The sequence below is a fragment of the Mastigoproctus giganteus genome, chromosome 5, assembly GCF_048544385.1.
Source record: "Mastigoproctus giganteus isolate SK-2022 chromosome 5, ASM4854438v1, whole genome shotgun sequence".
Lineage (NCBI taxonomy): Eukaryota > Metazoa > Arthropoda > Arachnida > Uropygi > Thelyphonidae > Mastigoproctus > Mastigoproctus giganteus.
In genome coordinates this window covers 196,610,271-196,629,154 of record NC_143579.1, presented here as the reverse complement: position 1 = coordinate 196,629,154, position 18,884 = coordinate 196,610,271, and the positions used below count along the sequence as shown (strand labels likewise).

The following is an 18,884-nucleotide window of genomic DNA, read 5'->3' as shown; positions in this document are numbered from 1 at the left end:
TTTCACCATGGGAATTAAGACTCATATCTATATGCTCCTTCCTCTTATCACTTAGAAACCAACTGAAGATGAGACTCAAAAGTTCTCTGTTTCAACTCTTGGTTCCACCATATGATTTTAATATCGAGCAAATCTTTATGATGAACCCTAGAGAAAAGTGCACTTTTCTCTATAGCAGCATTTCTCAAACTGTGTTCCGTGAGATGCGAACAAGTGTCCCGCGATAAATCGTAATTAATAATTAAAAAAATAAAATAAATAAATTTTGCATATTTGTAGTGTACACCACTTTTATATCATTATAATATTTAACATAATTTTTTTGGTTATTAATATACTGGCATAGACTAATAATCAAATAGACCACGGAACACTTTATTTTGGTCGGTTTTGCATAGAAATGCATGCGTAGAGGTAATGAGACCTACGAAAAAGTAGCAATGTGGTGATCTATTATGCCATTCATATGCCCGTAGTGCATGGGTTGAAGGAGAGGAGGAAGCAAACCGATATCATAACTAAACTCACTTCCTTGTATAAATTTATTTTGATAATTAGTATTTCAAAATATTATTACTAAAATATGTGACCATGATTTGTGGTTGAAAAAAGGAACTTTAAAACGAGAAGCAAAGTACTTCTAGCAGTGCAACTGTGATCGATGGAAACGAACACAATATTGTTACACTTCAAAGTGAGGATGAACAATCGCAGCCTTTTGTTCCCCAAAAATCCGAAGTGAAAAAACAGGAACCAAATAATAAAAGACCAAAACGAAAGTATAATGACAGTTATTTGAATTTCAGCTTTACATGTGTTGGAAATAAAGATGATCCTGATGCATAGTGCATCACATGTAATAAAATATTAGCAAACAGTTCTTTGGCTCCCGCTAAACTTGTGTTTCGTAAGTGTTCCATGAATATGTTGTGAGATGAAGAGTGTTCCGTGAATAAAAAAAGTTTGGGAAATGCTGCTCTATAGGATCTCACTTTAATAAGTTTTTAATGCTCATAATTCTTTCCAACTACCAAATGTAAGCATAAAGGAGGTAAATTCCATTAAATAAGAATTCCAATTCTTCTTGTTACTAACAATACAGTAAAAACCCTCGCTCTAATGGACAACATTTAAATAGACTTCAGAAACAACAACCGACATTCACTGAATCAGCTTAACATCCATATGGGACCCAGTGATATTAAATGCCTTACTCTGATGGTATTTACCATCAGCTAAAATATTTTCACAATAAAGCAGAGTGCCAGAGATCCATGGTTTTCCTCACCATTACTTTCTATTGGCATGCCCAGAATTGTCAGACATCAGTATAAGTCATCTGAACCTTCTGAGAGGACAATCGAGAGCTGCTGAGACTCTCAATATGCTTTAATTGGAGTTTTCACTGCCATTATATGACACAGCAAAATTTCAAGGTCTTCTCTGCTTCGCAGAACAAGTACAGTAAAATACAATATTAAAACATTTAATGTTTTTATTTCATAGTAATGCACTTTTCCATAACATTCTAGAAACTTTGGTGACATGTATTTCTTTCTAGTTTAATTAATAAGTATAAGAGCAACAAGACTTTCTAGCTTAATAGACAACTGGATTTAACAGACTGATCTTGCCTTCATGTAGTCCATTAAAGCAAGATTTTACTGTAATTTAATAAGTACCCTTGTTATTGTGATCAAATTAGAGATAAAGAAGAATGTAGCACAAATTCTAAAATGAGTGGTTCTCTTAAACTTGATCAAATTAAATAAATTTGCACTTACTTCCTGCTTTCCTTTTTTAAAAGAAAGACAACTTACTCTAGTCATGACAGCCATTGCTCCAAACAAGCGAGTATTTAGGTGCTGCCATTCTAAATATTCATCAACTTTGGCTTGATGTTTGCTTTCACGTGGGTACCAATGATCAGCTATTTGGAATTCCCTTGTCAGATATCGAATAATAGCAATACTGCAAAAAATAAACATACTGATTAGATACTTAAAAAAAATTATATGCTTGGATGAGATGCTACTGTTCTGTACTTGGAAGTAATAATGGAAATTAGAGGGGGAAAGTTTGAGGGCAAACAATTCATCCTTGTTTTTTTCAAGAAACAAGATATTAACCTGGTGATGATAGCAGGATATCTCACAAGTGCCCCTTGAAAATAACATTCCCACTTTAATCAATGATTAAAAATCTGAAAATTTTTCTACCTTCCAAAATTACATTAAAATTTTTGCTGCAATAGTTTCTGAAGTAATTTTCTTAACAGTTTTCATATAGAAACTGTGTACAAGAACCAGCCAAGGTGTCTTGCTACCATTTTTTTGCAACTATTTGGATTCTGCTTGAAGAATGGCATAGTATTGGAGAAGCACTGATGCTGTTTGTCTCAAGTTTCTGGTTACTTGCTTATCCTCTCTCTCACTAGTTCAATAAACATCTACTGTCTTATCTAGTTGTTTTTGAAAGATTTATTGTTTTTGCAGCATAATTCCAGAATTTCAGATAAGTTGGGCAAATGGGCTGAGAAGTGGCAACTAAAGTTTAACTTTAACAAATGCAAATTACTACATATGAGTAGCAATAACCCAAGAGAAACATACCAACTGTGTGATACTCAGGGAAGTGGAAAGTGAAAAAGACCTGGGGTAATTGTGCAGTCAAATATGAAGTTCACTGAACAGTGCAGACAGGCGGCCAGGGCAGGTCATGGAGTTTTGTCAATAATATATAGGAATTTTGCTAGCAGGGACAGGGAGGTGATTATCCCATTGTACAAGACAATGGTCAGGCCACACCTAGAGTACTGTGTGCAGGTCTGGAGGCCTCATTTTAGGAAGGTTGTAGAGTTGCTAGAACGAGTACAAAGAAGGGCAACAAGATTGGTGAGGGGAACAACGGGGTGCTCTTACCAAGAAAGGCTTAAGCTCTGCAAATTGCAGCGACTGGAGAGAGTAGGCACCTGCAAGATGATCTGACTGAGGTGATAAGGCCTTGAATGGGTTGAGCAGCTGAATGCAGATGGGATTCTTCCACTTGCTCAGATAAAGAACCTGAGGGGGCACAGTTTCAAATCGAGGAAAGACAGTTGTAGAATAGATGTGTGGAAATTTGCCTTTTGCCAGCAGGTAGTTGATTGGTGGAACAGACTTCCAATCTTTTGTTGGGGAAGTTGACAGCCTAAATAAATTTAAGGCTGAGCTGGACCAGAATTTGGAACGAATGGAGGGGTAAAAATGGGAGGTTTTTTTTTTTTTTTTTTTGGCTGATGCTAATGCTAATAAAGAAACCCAGTATTCTCTCAAAATGGCCACTACTGTTTGGGAAGTAAGAAGTAGTTCCAAATTTTGTACATTGTGAAGGGCTCAAAATTTGAAATAAATTTTGAAATAAACCTCAAAATGGAAGTACCTAATAGTATTAAATATGAACTTTTTTTTTTTAATAATATTTATATGCATAATAAGTAGAAATAAGTACATGCACAGTTTGAAGTTTCACACAACTCAAAAATTGAAAAATGGAAGAAACTAAGAGACTGATGTTTATTTTACGTCTAACACTTTTTTGTAACTTTTAGTAAAAGTAATATATTTTTAAATAAAAGGTGTAAAATGCACTTCACATTTTAAAAATTAATATTTTTAAAAGTTAAGTTATAATAAGCATTGAAATCCATTAAGAAAAGACTAAATATTGCCATTATCCAAGCAGAATTTAAAAAAAAAAAAAATTAACCCCAAGGTGTTCTCCAAAAATTAAAAATAAAATGGGTACCTGTCAGGACTCCCATCACTGTTTGCTACAAATAGCCACTACCATGGGGTTAATGACGCCTCCAACATAAGCCTACTTAGCAACAGGTTAGTCTTCTTTTCCCTCCTCCAGTTGGCAAGTACAACTATCACTAATTATAGCATGAATCTATTACATATTGATCCACAGATACATATTAAACTATTCAGTTATCTTTGTGGATAAATTCTGAATACTACTACACTGTTTCAAGTTAATCTAGCAGCACTGGGTAACCCAGAAACCTAACACTATGGTCTACTTTCCAAATGAAACAATTTTGTCAAATGACCAATATCTTTCACACTTTTGATTTTACTAAAATAATAAAAATAATAAAAATAATTTTAATATAAACAGCCATGAGAAAATAATAAATAAAAAAGATTTGGATGATATTCAAAGAATTTTTTGGATTCTGTTAATAAGCAACCAACTTGCATCACTACTCATCATTACCTATTGCACTCTGCAATGATATAGTGGATTTGCCATTTCATTGGAGGTCTCTTTTTCAAATCCCAGTGGAGAAATTGTTAAAGGCCTCTTCAATTGGAACTGTAGTTTGCCAATCTGAGATTGAATTACCTGCAAGCCATATAGTATATGTTGTTTTTGTGTTTGCTGATTTCCTTTGCTAAATCTGTCTCTTTCACTTTTGAAAAACTAATTATCGTATTAAAAAAAAGTTTACAAATCTTGTTAGACAGTTTCCTTTAGAAAGCCATCTGACTTCTGTATGTAAATGAAGCCTCACATACTGTTCTTCATTATGAACACAATTTTCTGAAAAGGCGATCATATTTGCTATGTGGCTTTATTTTATTCATTGTTTTAATAAATATACTGAGAGATTAGAGATTGATAAAGAACTGGACTAATATTGTTTTCAATCAAATGAGATGTCAATGCACAATTTGGTCTATTACAAGAACTTCGGGACATACTTCCTTTAGGTGGGCTATAAAACCTTTGTCTTTCAACCATGGAGGTAGCACCATCAGTGGCACAGGATACCAAATTTTCCTGTGGTACTTGTTTTTCATCAAACCATGTTTTTACAGCAGCAAAAATGGATGCTTCAGCATAGCCAGTTTCTATAAATTTTACAAACATCTCTTCTTGAAATTTATAATCATCATTGAAATAATGAACGTATGCCATTTGAAGGGCCTTATTTTCAGAAACTGTGGATTCAAATCTGAACAGAAAATTTTCTCATTTTTAGTTTGTCAATTAGCTGCTCTTCAATGTTAATTGACATCTCATTGATTAGTCTTTGAATTGAATCATTGCTCAATGACAATGCTTTTAAAATACTGGAAGGATTTTTATGCATCACTGTTGAAATTAGTCTCTAATGTGGGTCATATGACAGTCTCAACAACTGTATGAGCCTACCAGTTTTTGTAATGATTTCTGCAATTTTATAAGATGCAATCATTCCATCGTCATTTGTTTGTGTGTTCTTCTTTCTGTTTTAAATTTTTAAAATATTTGATATGTTTACCAGTTTAACAGGATGTTTCTCTTTTAAGTGATCTAAAAGTCTTGATGGTTTTATAGCCTCATTTGAAAAGAACTATTACACATAAGACATATGGGCTGTCTTGAGTTGAATGGGATTTCAATAAAACCACAAGTGAGATATTCATCCAGATACTGTTGACACTTTTTCATTTCAGCACTTGACACGATTGATCATGGGTTGAATAACTTCAAAGAATTAAATAAACTGTTTTTATTTAACTCTCATAGCCCATGTCACTTACAAAAGCACTGTGGATCAAAAATAAACAACTTCCACAAGGAAACAATAAATCAATACTGATTGTTGCTTAGAAAGTAGAAACAATAGACAGAAACATCTCCTCATCCCATCCATGCAACAATTTCTGCATAAACTCGTATAAACAAATGAAACAAGAGAATGAATAATAAATAAACCATGCCTACTATGCTGCCACCAAGGTCGGAAAGGCACAAACAGCAAGGATTGCAGAGACATCAACCCTGAAAACACTTAGGCATTTAATGCCTATGAAAAGCAGAGGTGGTTGAATTAAGTCATGCCCACTATCTTTCTTTTATCAAAATTTCTCTATCACTCCTAATGTAATATACACCAATGAAGGAGAATGGGCCTATGGCACAGGTTTGCATAGTTTAAGTGAAGAATAATACAGCAGGGCCAGTGGAGGCAGTAACTAAGATAAATTTAATAAGTTAAGATTAATACAAGAAGTAAGAGTATGTACTTTTACTTGCTGAGGAAGGGGTTCGTCACCCTGAAAGCTTCTTGTATTAATCTTAACTTATTAAATTTATCTTAATTACTGCCTCCACTGGCCCTGCTGTATTATTCTTCACATAATATACCTATATGTTAAAAATCAGTTGTCTCAGGGTAAAAGAAAACCCAATGAGAGAAATTAAATATTAAGGAATAAGATGTCATCTGGTACGGTGGAACTTTGGAGGGTCACAAACTACGGTAATACCCATGATTTTTTCACCTCCCAAAAACCAATTTTCATCCCTGTTGAGAATCCCTGATTTAGATGCCGAAATGAGAAGGAGAGAGAGAGAGAGAGAGAGTTATTGAACTGTGTTACTTAATTGAAAACAGTAACATTAACAAATAGTTGGTGCTATAAGATTTAATTCATCAGAACAACAAACAGATTTTGCCTGTTAAAAGATAGGAATACTATCTCTTAACATTACCCTGTGGAGCTCTTACAACAATCTAATTGATATAAGATTCTGTCTGAATGTTCAGCAAGGCAACCCTCTAGAAAAGTAATAATTTTGGTAAGTTAAGTTTATACTTGTACCCAGGTGAGCGTATTTGTTGTAGAGATAGAGGAGGGCTAGGATGTTTATACTTTTAAATGTGGCTTGGACATTGAATAAATTTTAGAAGTTCAAGCTTTAGGTTTAAAGGCTCAAGGATGTTTGTTGCAGTCAGTGCATTTATGGTTACTGATCAGTTCTTGATTCCATAATGAATTTGGCAAGGATTGTTTAGCATCAGATGGATTGAGGATTAGCAGTAACGTTTTCTCCTATTGAACTTAATGGGTCATTTCTATGGGTTTGTACTGTCAGGTTAAAGCAGAGGGTTCAATTTTTAGGTTTAGTTTCAAGGTATACTTTTATTATCAGAAGAATATATTGCTTCTGGTAGGACTGTGTTAAAAATGCAGAACAAAAAAAACAAACAACTTTCTATGAGAAATTAATGTGGAGATCTCATAAGAAACCTGAATTCCATCAGGATTAATACCTGCAGTTCAAGGATTTAGAGCAGTGTTCTGCAACCGGTATATCATGGCACACTGGCATGCCATGAACTTTGCTGAACCTGTATACCTATAAATAATATTATACGTATTATGATTAGAAATTGACAACCGAGAACTTTTACCTATTGTAAGAAATTAACTGTACGTTATTTACTCCCGATTATAGTTTTTATATATGTTTGTAATGCTACTCATTGTTATATTCCACAACATGCTATTTTTACTGAAACACAATGTTGTATGTGCAGGACAGTAAATTAATTTTCAGTTAGTATCCCACACTTGCTTTCTAAAGTTATTTGTGTGTTTGCCCTTCCAATATTTCTCGTTTTGTCGCTGCACTGACTGAAATAAGATGCTGCTTGTTAAAGTTAGATACGTATGTGCTGTTCCTTAAAGTGAAAGGATTAGCAAAACATCCCCTGTTTTATTATTTTATTGGCTTGTTTTCATATTTGTCCCTGTTTGTCCATGCTACTTCAACTTTATTACTTTGTTCCTGTACTGATTCAATCGCCCTTTGTTATAACATTATATTTCAAAGCGATAGATGTTCCCCTTCCTCTGTTCGAATAGTATTGATCCGCATCTATTACTTTCAGTTTCCTCACAGCTGTGCTCTGAAATAGTCAGAAAACTGTGATCGCAAGCCATAACGTTGTTGATTTTCTTTTTTTAACAATGGACCAGTTCCTCGTAAGGAGTATTCCGTCCATGAATGCAAGCACTGAAAGTGATGAGCCTGAAAAAAGAAACAAAAATTAGGGTGCAGACAGTATAGTGATAATTCTTTGGAAAAGTCTTTTGGTTTTTTCTGGTGTAGTGATAAAACATGCCCAATCCGAGAATGTCTCATGTGGAGAAAAACTCAGCAATGCTGCTATGGTTCCCAGTAAATTGAAACGTCTTTTCTCAACAAAACATTCTTCTCTGGCATGGAAAGATATCAATTATTTTTGACGGTTGTTGCAACAAAACAAAAAACAGGCAATGTTTCTGACTTCGTCGGTACGCGTTTCAGAAAAAGTACAGGAAGTTAGCTATAAAGTAGCCGAACTTATTGTAAAGGCCAAAAAGCCATACACAATAGCTGAAACTTTGCCACCTTGTAAAGAGATAGTGAAAATAGTCCCGGACCCAGAAGCTGCTAATGAAATTTCAAAAGATATTTTTTGATAAGATATTAATGACTGTAGTAAACTGCAGCTTTGAAAATTGAGCTTCCCTGAGAAAAGTACCGGAATGCCTCTGGCATAAGAACTATGGGGCAGGGAGACGTTGCCACACCAAGGCACTTGCCCAAAAAGAGCCAATACAAGGAAACAGAATAGTTACACAAAGTAAACCCATACAAAGTAACAGAATAATTATACAAAGTAAATCCATATAAAGTAACAGAATAACTAGATAAAATGGAAATCAACTTTTAAGGCAGTCCTCTATTCAGTTTTTTCATCCAGGTCCATCTCCTTATGAAAATCCATTTGATATCTTATGTCTTAGCCATTCACCCGATTTATGGAAGTTCCATGGTGTTCTGTGAGCAGAATGGCATTCCAGGTAAAATTTTGGCATTCAAATAAGATTTTATGGTCAGCATTTTTTACAAATCTAAGGTATTATATAAAATATCCTAAGGTGAAAAAGAAATGAAGAGAAATTAGTAATAGTATTAGTAGTGGCATGTAATGCAAGAAAGCAAGTTTATAAAGCATCAGTAAAAAAATAAAAAATAAAATAAAATTCCCACATCACCTGTCTATCCCCTCCAATAATTTTTCTAGTTCCTCCTTGAATTTATTCAAACTACTCACTTCTACAACACAAATGGAAGTTTGTTCTAATGATCAACCACCCATTCTGGCTGAAGGCAAGCCTCCAACACATCTATCCTGAAACAATCCTACCTCAATTTGAATTTATGCCACCCTCATGTGTGTTGTCTGAGCAAAAGGAAGAATGCCATCAGAACTGAGCTTGCTCAATCCATTCAGAGCCTTAAACACCTTGCAGGTTATCTGATTGAGATGCAAAAATTTCCAGGACTGAAGCCTTTCTTGGTAAGACTAACCATTCATTTACTACACCAATCTCGTTGCCCTTCTCTGCACACATTTCAACAGATCTATATCCTTCCTAAAATGAGACCTCCAGACTTGTATGCAGTACTCAGGTTGTGACCTAACCATTGCCTGTATAATGGGATAATCACCTCCTTATCCCTGCTACCAAAGTTCCTATATAACACTGACAAAACCCCATGAGCTGTCCTGGCAGCCTGTCTGCATTGCACAGAGAACTTCATATCTGACTGCACAATTACCACCAGGTCTTTTTCATATTTCACTATCATGAGTGTAGCACCACACAGTTATTACATTAATTTGGGATTACATCTACCCATACACAGTCCTTGCATTTGTGACTGTTGAATTTCAACTGCCATTTTCTGAGCACATCAACCTAATTTTTTATAGATCTTGTTGAAGTAGCTTACCTTGATTACTGTCATTAACCGCCCTGCCAACCTTTTATCATCTCCAAACTTAGACATTAAGCCTGATATAAATTAATAACCACTGTTTTCTCACATTCAACAATCTCTTTATCCATGGCAGTAACTTGCCCATAATGCCACACTACTCCAATTTATACAGCAGTCTTTTCTGTGCAAGATATCAAAAGATTTTCTGAAATCCAAGTATATGATACTGAAATTATTTTTTGCATCCAGTTCCTTTTTTAACTGCATCACAGTATCCGATCAGATTGGTCAGACAAGATTTCCCTTTAACAAATCCATAACTGCATTATAATTGCATTCCTGTCTAGATGGTCCTGTATTCTTTCTTTAACCGGAGAGACTCCATTATTTTTCCTGGAACAGAAGTTAAGCTAACAGGTCTGTAATTACTCATGTCACCTTTTGATCCCCTTTGTCCCTTTGTGAACTGGAGATACATTCACAAATCTCCAATCCATAGGGACCTCCCCTGAATCCAAAGATGCTCGCATAATTATAGCTAAGGGTTTGCTTACCTCCTTTATTGCCTCTCTTAATATAACTGGATAGATCTCATCCACCCCACGTGCCTTTATTATGTTAAGCTTGCACTTTCCTTTCAGTTATAGTCTGATATACTTCTGGCATCTCCTTCCCTAAAGAATTCTTCATGTATGAATGTAGTGCAAAATACCTATTCAGTTTGTGAGCGACCCGAGCAGGATCATTAACAGTTAAACTATCAACATCAAGTGGACAACATGATTCAACCCCTTCCTTCTACTGTTAATCACCTGGTCACTGAGCAAATACAATCTTATCAGTTCATTGCAGTTTGGATTTCATACAGGTAGATCAAATTGCAAATCAGTTTCCATTTGAATCTCTTCGATTCAAATGGAAACTGATTTGAAATGATTTCTTAAGGAAGGAACACCTGACTACAGTTTATTTAGACATCGAGAAAGCTTTTGACACAGTTTAGAGATATGGAATTCTTCATGATCTATACACATTAGGCTTCAGGGGCAATATGCCAAAGTTCATACAGAACTTTCTGAAGCAGCAATCTTTCCAGGTCCACATTTAATCCACCTTCTCTCGTAACTTCATCCAAGATGGTGTTCTTTTGGGCTCAGTTTTAAGTGCCGTGCTATTCGTTATAAAAATCAACTCTGTAACTAGGTTCATTCCACCCACTGTTTTCACTACCTTATATGCAGATGATTTTAGTATATCTTGTCACTTCCAAAACATGAGAATGATTGAGAGACAACTTCAACGTGCTCTTAACAGGATTACATGGCTGCAGATAATGGTTTTCGCATATCACCTGAAAAATCTCTCAGCTCATTTGTGCAGAAGATAATCTCCATCCTGACTCAGTTCTAAAGCTGGGCAACTATGACATACCTGTTATGCCTACTATCCAATTCCTTAGCTTAATCTTATATAAATGACCTTCATTGACCATATCAAACAACTTAGAACCACTTGTTTCAAGAAATTAAACATATTGAGAGTATTATCAGCTACATCATGGAGTGCTGACTGTCGTACACTTCTTAATTTATATCATGCTATTGTGAGATCAAGATTGGACTATGGATCTCCAGTTTACAACTCAGACCCACCATCTTGAGGTTTTTGGACCCTATTCACCACAGTGGCCTGCGCATTTCTCTTGGAGCTTATCACACATCTCCAGTCCAGAGCCTTTATGCTGAAGCTCATGATCCTCCTCTCTCTCTCTCTCTCTCTCTCTCTCTCTCTCTCTCTCTCTCTCTCTCTCTACGAAGACAAATCTGACTGCTAAATTAAGCAGTCAAAATCAAAAGTCAACCCCTGCATCCAGTGTGGAAACATCTATTTACTCCAGATTGGGACTTGTATGCCATTTATCCATCAAAAAAATCGACCCGCTGGCATACATCTTCGCTCATTATTTGATAATTGGCAGATAGACCTTTCTAAAATAGTTACCACTAAAGTACAAGGATATGGTTACTCACATTGTAAGATCAATCTGTTAACTGCTGTAAAAAATTGCGGTGTAATACAGAGCACAATGCCTGCTAAAACAACTAAAATGTAGTATTAAACTCAACTCCTTGTGATGGCCATATCATGTATAAATTTATTTATTACCTAAGGCTAAGATACTTTTTTTCTTTTAAAAAAATAAAAATAACAAATATTAATTCTAATAAGAGAATAAATATTGTAGTACATGTAAATTTTAAAGCCAAAAAAATGATTGAATTTATTGAAACAAGCTGAAAAGAAAATTTTACAGAAAACATTCCAATAACCCAACCATTTAGAGGCTAATTTTTGACAATGTTTTAAAATCTTTGTGGATATCATTTTCAAGTCTAAAGGAAAGAACATTAAGGTGATTGTGAGAACTGGTTATATAACACTGCACAATTTTTACAACTGAAAAAATTACATGGATTATGTAGAAAAGTTGTAGATATAATGAGACAAGTTGTGAAGATACGCTGCACTATTTTCAATGAACTACAATAATTTTTTTACCTTTAAAACTTATGTAGACTGTAGCATTGATTAATCTTTTATTAGAATTAGTTAATTCCCATGTTTTATGTCTTTCTTCCAAGAAATTAAAACAAAGAAAAATCTGTGTGTGTGTGGTACGTTTATACAGTTTTTATTTATTTATTTTTTTTGGTAGTTGTTGGCGCAGCGGTTTCTGTGGCCATAATGCGCCTCCCAAAGGTTTTTTTTTGCAGTACTTTGATCCAAGCCCGAGGCGGGATTCGAACCCACGACCTCTGGGTTGCTAGGCTGTTTATACAGTAGAACTTTGATTGTCCGTCTGAGCTTGGGACCGAGACCATGATGGATAATCAAATAGATGGATAACAGAATATATACATTAAACATAGAATAGACCGGGTCATCTAATTTGTTTATTTTATTTCATAATACATAATCTAATGAAATTTAATTAAACATTAATTATTTATTTTTTACGGGGTCATCAAAAAAATCATAGTACAGATATCTACATACATACCTATTTTTAATATTTTGACTTAATATTTTGTCTAGTAATGTCATAAAAAAATTTAAAAGAAAACAATATTACATAATTAAATTTCTTTTCAAAAAAAGTCAGCCAATTTCTTTTCTTTCATCATCCCTCGAGCCTTTTGGGGGGCAATGTTACAAAGTTTATGCAAAATTAACATCTGCTTCTTGTACCTCGAACCACTGAATGCACTTTGACAATATAGTTTCAGCTTCACAGTGGCTAATTATGTTTGTTGTTCCATCAGCAGCAGCTTTTTCTTCTTCAGTTTCAGAATCATCCGAAATTGTCATCACTCTTTGCACAATTTCATTGTCATCTAAAATTTTGCATCCAACATCCATTTTGTCCATATCCAGCCAATCATTTACTTCCCCCATCGAAATATTTTTAAAACCAGGAACATCTGAACATAACTGCAAAATTTCAGTTTCTTTTGGAATGGTTTCTGTATCAGTTGAATATATTTCTGGCCGCAACTTACTCCAGCTTCCTTGTATTGTTTGAACTGGAACATCATTCCAGGCATTAGTGACATTGAAAATTGTCTTTTATAGTGTAGCTTTTCCAAAACTCTATCACATCTAATTTATTTTCTGCCAAAACAAGTTTTTGAATGAACATTTTGTGATAGCAACGTTTCATACACTCAATCATGCCTTGGTTCGTCGGTTGAATGAGAGATGGCGTGTTTGCTGGCAGAAAGTGGCATGATATTTTGCCATCATCGCTTTTTAAATCATATACGTGTATATGATGAGTAGGTGCACTGTCCATCAGTAGTATTGCATATTGTGGTAAACCTTTTGATGCCAAATGTGATCTTACAGATGGTACAAATATTTTATGAAACCAATCATGAATATTTAACTGGCAAAGCATTTAAAAATTAATATTTTTAAATGATCTAGGCTTTTTTGGTTTTCCTATAACAACCAAAGGCAATTTATGACTACTGCTGGCATTAACACATACCATTATAGTATTGCAATCTTTTTGCATCTTATATCCCGGTACCATGTGTTCAGTCATTGAGGCTATTCTCATTGCAGTTGTATATTTGGCCTTTAACCAAACTTCGATCAGCTATTTCCTTCTGTAGTTTTTCGCGATAAACAGAAATTGCTGCACTTTCTGCACTTAGCTTCTCACCCTGGATCGACAACTGTCAAATACCATGGCGAAACTTAAATTTGTCCAACCATCTGATGCTAGCCTTGAAGGATCTCTGCCTAGATTTTTATTGATTTCAATGGCTTTTTCAATTATTGTAGGTCCCACCAATGGAATTCCTTGGCTACATTTTTGAACAAACCATTGAAACATTGCAGTATCCAATTGTTCATTTTTAGCAAGCTTCATTGTTTTTCGACTTTTAACATTACCGTCAGCGGTTTCCATTTTTATCTGCATTGCGCTTTATATCATTTACTGTTGTTCTTCCTATTCCATAAACCAATGCTATATACAGTTAGTTCCCGACTTGCATAAGCCCGAGTTACATAAATTGGACTTACGTAAATTTTTTTGGTAAAATCGTAGATATTTTCTGTAAAATTTTTAAGAGTGAAGTCGAATGAAGGAGCAATAAGTGTAAGTTTTTATTTTCATTCCCATACATACAAACTATGTTAGATAATAACCTGCGGCATAACTAGAATCTAAGTAAATAAATTATTTTCTGCTTTAAAAATTCTGAAGTAATATTCGACAGCATGTGTTTGAGACAGGTGAACTATGATGAAGCACTTCAGAGAAACCCCCACGATGTGTAAGCCACGTAGACTGTGTCCCATTGGTTATTTCTTCTGAGAATTACACTCCAGACCTTTAACATCCTTGATGGAACACGCAATACTTCAAGAGCCTGTAATGATATGATAACAACTTGTATGAGTGGAGTTTGGAAAAATCTTCTAAAATTTTCCAAGCTTAATAACGAAGGCTTCAACAAAGATGAGCTGATGTCTTCTGTTACCAAAGAAATTGTAAACTTGGTCCAGAAGTTCCAGCTGGTCCTGGAGAACGAAGATGTAGACAAGCTTATGGATGAACGAGCTGAAGATTTAAAAACAGAAGACCTAGCCCAGTTAAACGCACAAATAGTTGAGGAGCAAGGAAGAGCCAAACCCATCGAGGAACTGGAGCAACCAAAGAAGCAGTTCAAATTAAAGGAAATGGCAGAAGAATTTCTTAAAATTCAGGAAGGTCTCTATGTTTGACGGAAAGAATGAATGAAAACACTGAATGTTTCTCGAAAATAGAAAGAAAAGTTCACAATTGATTATTGCGAAATTTATGAAGAGGAGAGAAAAAAAAAAAAAAAAGCATATGAAACAGATACTACTTCCCTGAAATCTACTCTGCCTACAACACCCTGTGATTAATGTGTCTTATTAATGCTTCAGGTTCATTTTAAGTTACCTTCGATTCATCACACCTGAAGTGTATAAACTTTGATTCATTGTGTGGTATAGACCAATTTTCTTAAATATGTACACTTTGGTTATGATTCCCTTAGTAGCCCTTATAAAGCCTACACAGCGTACAAAATACATATCAGTTTTTACAGTACAATAACATGCATTTTTCTTCCTTTTATGTTTTCTTTTCTTATGTGCCACTCCAGTTAATTCACCACTGTCCCCAGATAAAGTTTTTAATTGTTATGGTATATAACTATTTTTCTTCATTCTTCTGAGGATATTATGTGGTTTTTGTAATTTTGACATATCAGGGATATAGCAGCAATATTTTATTAGTCATTCCCAAGTTACATAAAAATCAACTTACGTAAGAGGTCCTGGAACGTATCTCTTATGTATGTCGGGGACAGACTGTACTTGTAGCACTTTCACCTTTTCTTAGACGATTGATTATTTAAATTTTTTGTGATAATCCCAACACTACTCTTTTACGTTTCTCCGTCATTTCAATGGGTTTACTAAATAAAAATGATTAAAATATGAAACAATGTTAAAGTGAGTTATAAACAAAGACTGAGTGACACGTATGTGGTATGGGTGTTTAATGGCGAACAAGCTGCTGTGGCTATATTGTGCCTATTCATAGGAATGTTGAAAAAATAAAAATAAATAATGTGAAGACAGTTCAATCTCATTTCATGTCAGAAACTAATCATAATCGTTCATACATTCCTATTTGTTTCAAATAACAGAAAAGTTCATTAATATTGGTATTTTCACCAATGATATCATTTAATGTTATCCATTCTCGGAGATTAGCCAGAGAATGAAATATTGAAGTTCGATGTTGTCGATAATGTGGACAATCAATCAAAATATGTTTGACTGTTAGATGCTCAGAGCACTGTGAACAATGAGGAGGATCATCGTCTGTGAGTAGATGGAGGTGAGTCAGATGAGTATGTCCTATTCTAATCCGTGCGAGTACCACTTCTTCTCGCCCAACCCAACTGTCTGAATGCATGAGTGCCAAAAATTTGGGTCCTGTTTCAACTGGAAAAGTTTGTTATTTGTTTGTTTATGCCATAGCTCTGCCCATTGTGCATGGTATGCTGTTTGAATTATAATATTATAATCAGAAACTGGAATAAAGACAGAGGTTAAGTCGAACATTGATGGATTTTTAGCAGAAATATCAGCCAACTCGTTCCCTTTAATGCCTGAATGTGCTGGAATCCAGCAAAAGTTCACTCGTTACTGACGATCTTCAATTTTCAACAGCAAATTCTTGATTTGATTAAAACAGGGTGATCCTTATGAGAGAGATTCTGCATTGCTCTAATTGAGCTGAGAGAGTCGGTGTAAACTAAATATTTTGCAGGTGGGTGAAGAGTCAAATTTTCTAGAGCTAATTGTATTGCATATAATTCCACTGAAAAGCTGCTGCTGCTCCAACGGTTGAATGAGATTTGGAACCATCAGTATATATATTGGTAAGAAGTCAAAATAGTTTTGAATATGGCCAGCATGGAGTTGTTGCACATTTAGAGTCGGTAGACGATTCTTTTCCCATTGGAGAAAATAATTATCGCAGGCTGGTTGAGGAAAGGGTGGGTGAGAATAATTCTTTCTCTGATGCCTACTCTGGAGAGGAGCATTCCAATTTTGTGCTATTTCAAGGAGCCGTAGGCCTGCTGGTCATATTTTATTTGGTTATTTCTATAGAGATTGTGAAATGGTGGATTAAAGAGATATGGTTGAATGGGGTGCAGAGAACAGTTTCGTATTCTGACTGCATATTTAAGTAGTAACATTTTTCTACAGAGGTACAGAGCGGGCTCATGGGCTTCAATATATAGACTATAGGTTGGAGATGTTCTATAAGCACCAAGAGCAATCCTCAGTGCATTGTGTTTGTACAGGATCGAGCCAGTGCAATACATTCTTTCGGCAGAATCATAAACTGAGGCACCGTAATCCACCGAGATCTAATCAGTGCTCTATATAAGAGCAGCAAAGTTGTACAATCTGCTCCCAAGACTGAGCAGATAGAGCTCTTAACATGTTCAGCTTTTTCAGACAGGTAGTACATATTACTTTAATGTGCTCAAAGAAGTTTAACTTGCTGTCCAGTATCAATCCCAAGAATCTAATATTGTCGGCAATCGGGATGGTGGAATTTGATATCCGAAGTTCAGGGTCTATATGTATTTTACGTTGATTGCAAAAGTGGATCGAAACTGTTTTCTGATGGGAAAGCCGATATCCATTGAACTCGGCCCATTTTTGAATTTTATTGAGGGACATTTGCAATTGCTATTCAATAGATCTCATGCTCTGAGAATGGCAAGAAATGGAGGGATCGTCAGCATAAAGATAGGCTTCTACAGTATTTGGAAGTTCTTTTGAAATGGAATCAATTCTAAGGGCAAATAGGGTTGCGCTCAATACCGACCCCTGTGGTACTCCTTCTTCCTGCAAGAATGTAGAAGAAAGGGAGTTTTGGTATCGAACCTGGAAAGAGCGGCTCTGGAGGAAGTTCCTAATAAATATAGGCAGGTTGCCTCGTAGACCAAGATTATGTAGGCCACCGAGAATGCCATACCGCCAGGTAGTATCAAATGCCTTTTCTATATCAATGGAGACCATGACAAAGTGTTCGTTTTTCACAAAGGCATTGCGAATTTCAGATTTGCCCTTGATCATCAGATCTAGAGAGGACTTATTTTTGCGAAAGCCATGTTGACAATTACTCAGTAGTTGTTGAGTTTCAATGATCCAGGTGAGTTGACTGTGGATCATTTTTTCGAGAATTTTATCAAAGCAACTTGACAGAGAGATTGGCCTGTAACTATTAGGACTGGAAGGATCTTTTCCAGGTTTCAAAAAGGCCAAAACTGTAGCATGGTGCCAAGAGGTTGGATAAATATTTTCCAGGAAGATCTGGTTAAAGTAGACTAGCAGCATTTGTAAGTTTTGCTCATTGAGATGCTGCAGCATGATACAATATATGCCATCTGGCCCAGCTGCACTGTTTCGTGTTGTTCTGATGGCTTGTAAAAGTTCACAATATTCAAGAGGATGATTATACGGAAGTGACGGTGAGGTTCTAAAGTTGATGGGCCTCTGTTCGGTGGTGGTCTTAATTTTTTTGAATTTCGGAGTGTAGTTTGATGCAGCTGAGACTTTGGCAAAGGCTTTACCCAAGGCAATCGCTATATCTAGAGGACCAGAGAGTTCTTGCCCATTGTATGAAAGAATTGGGGAAGGGATGATTGGAAACTTCCCAGAAAGCTGTCTACTTTTCTTCCATATTAATCTGGAGTCGGTATTCCTGTTGATAGTACATGCAATTCGAGTCCAAGAATCTTTCTTGGCTCATCTGTGAATGAACTGCGCTTTTGCCCTTAGCTTCTTATAGCTAATTAAATTAGCTGTCGTTGGAAATCGACGGAATAAATTGAATGGTTTATTTTTTTCCTTCTTTGCTTTCGTGCACTCTTCGTTCCACCAGTAGTTGAAGTGCTGTCGGGTTGGGGGGTTTGTTAATGGAATTGAGTATTTTGCTGCAACTAAAAGACAGGATGTGATATAATCAGTTACTTTATATATAGGCTGTAGTTAATAGTTTCTTTGTCCAGAGTGATTGCTGATTGAAATTTGGCCCATTTGGCTTTAGAAAATTTCCATTTCCTGCAGGGTTGGTCTAATGGTGCTTGTGTAGTGAGCAAGTTACAGACAATTGGAAAGTGGTCACTGCCCACTGGATCATCCATCGCGGACCA

The 18,884-nt window shown here is 35.5% G+C and overlaps 1 protein-coding gene across 2 annotated transcripts in view; it reads right to left on the bottom strand.

Annotated features, from left to right (window-relative positions):
- LOC150085974 (glutathione S-transferase theta-1-like) overlaps positions 1–18,884 on the bottom strand; it is a 35,639-nt gene that overhangs the window by 1,286 nt on the left and 15,469 nt on the right. Inside the window, exon 3 of one of the 2 annotated variants that reach the window (XM_090373625.1) lies at positions 1,785–1,971. In XM_090373625.1, the coding sequence (XP_090229751.1) occupies positions 1,785–1,971 (187 nt within the window). The remainder of the gene's footprint in view (positions 1–1,784; positions 1,972–18,884) is intronic. The other variant, XM_090373626.1, reaches the window with a different exon arrangement.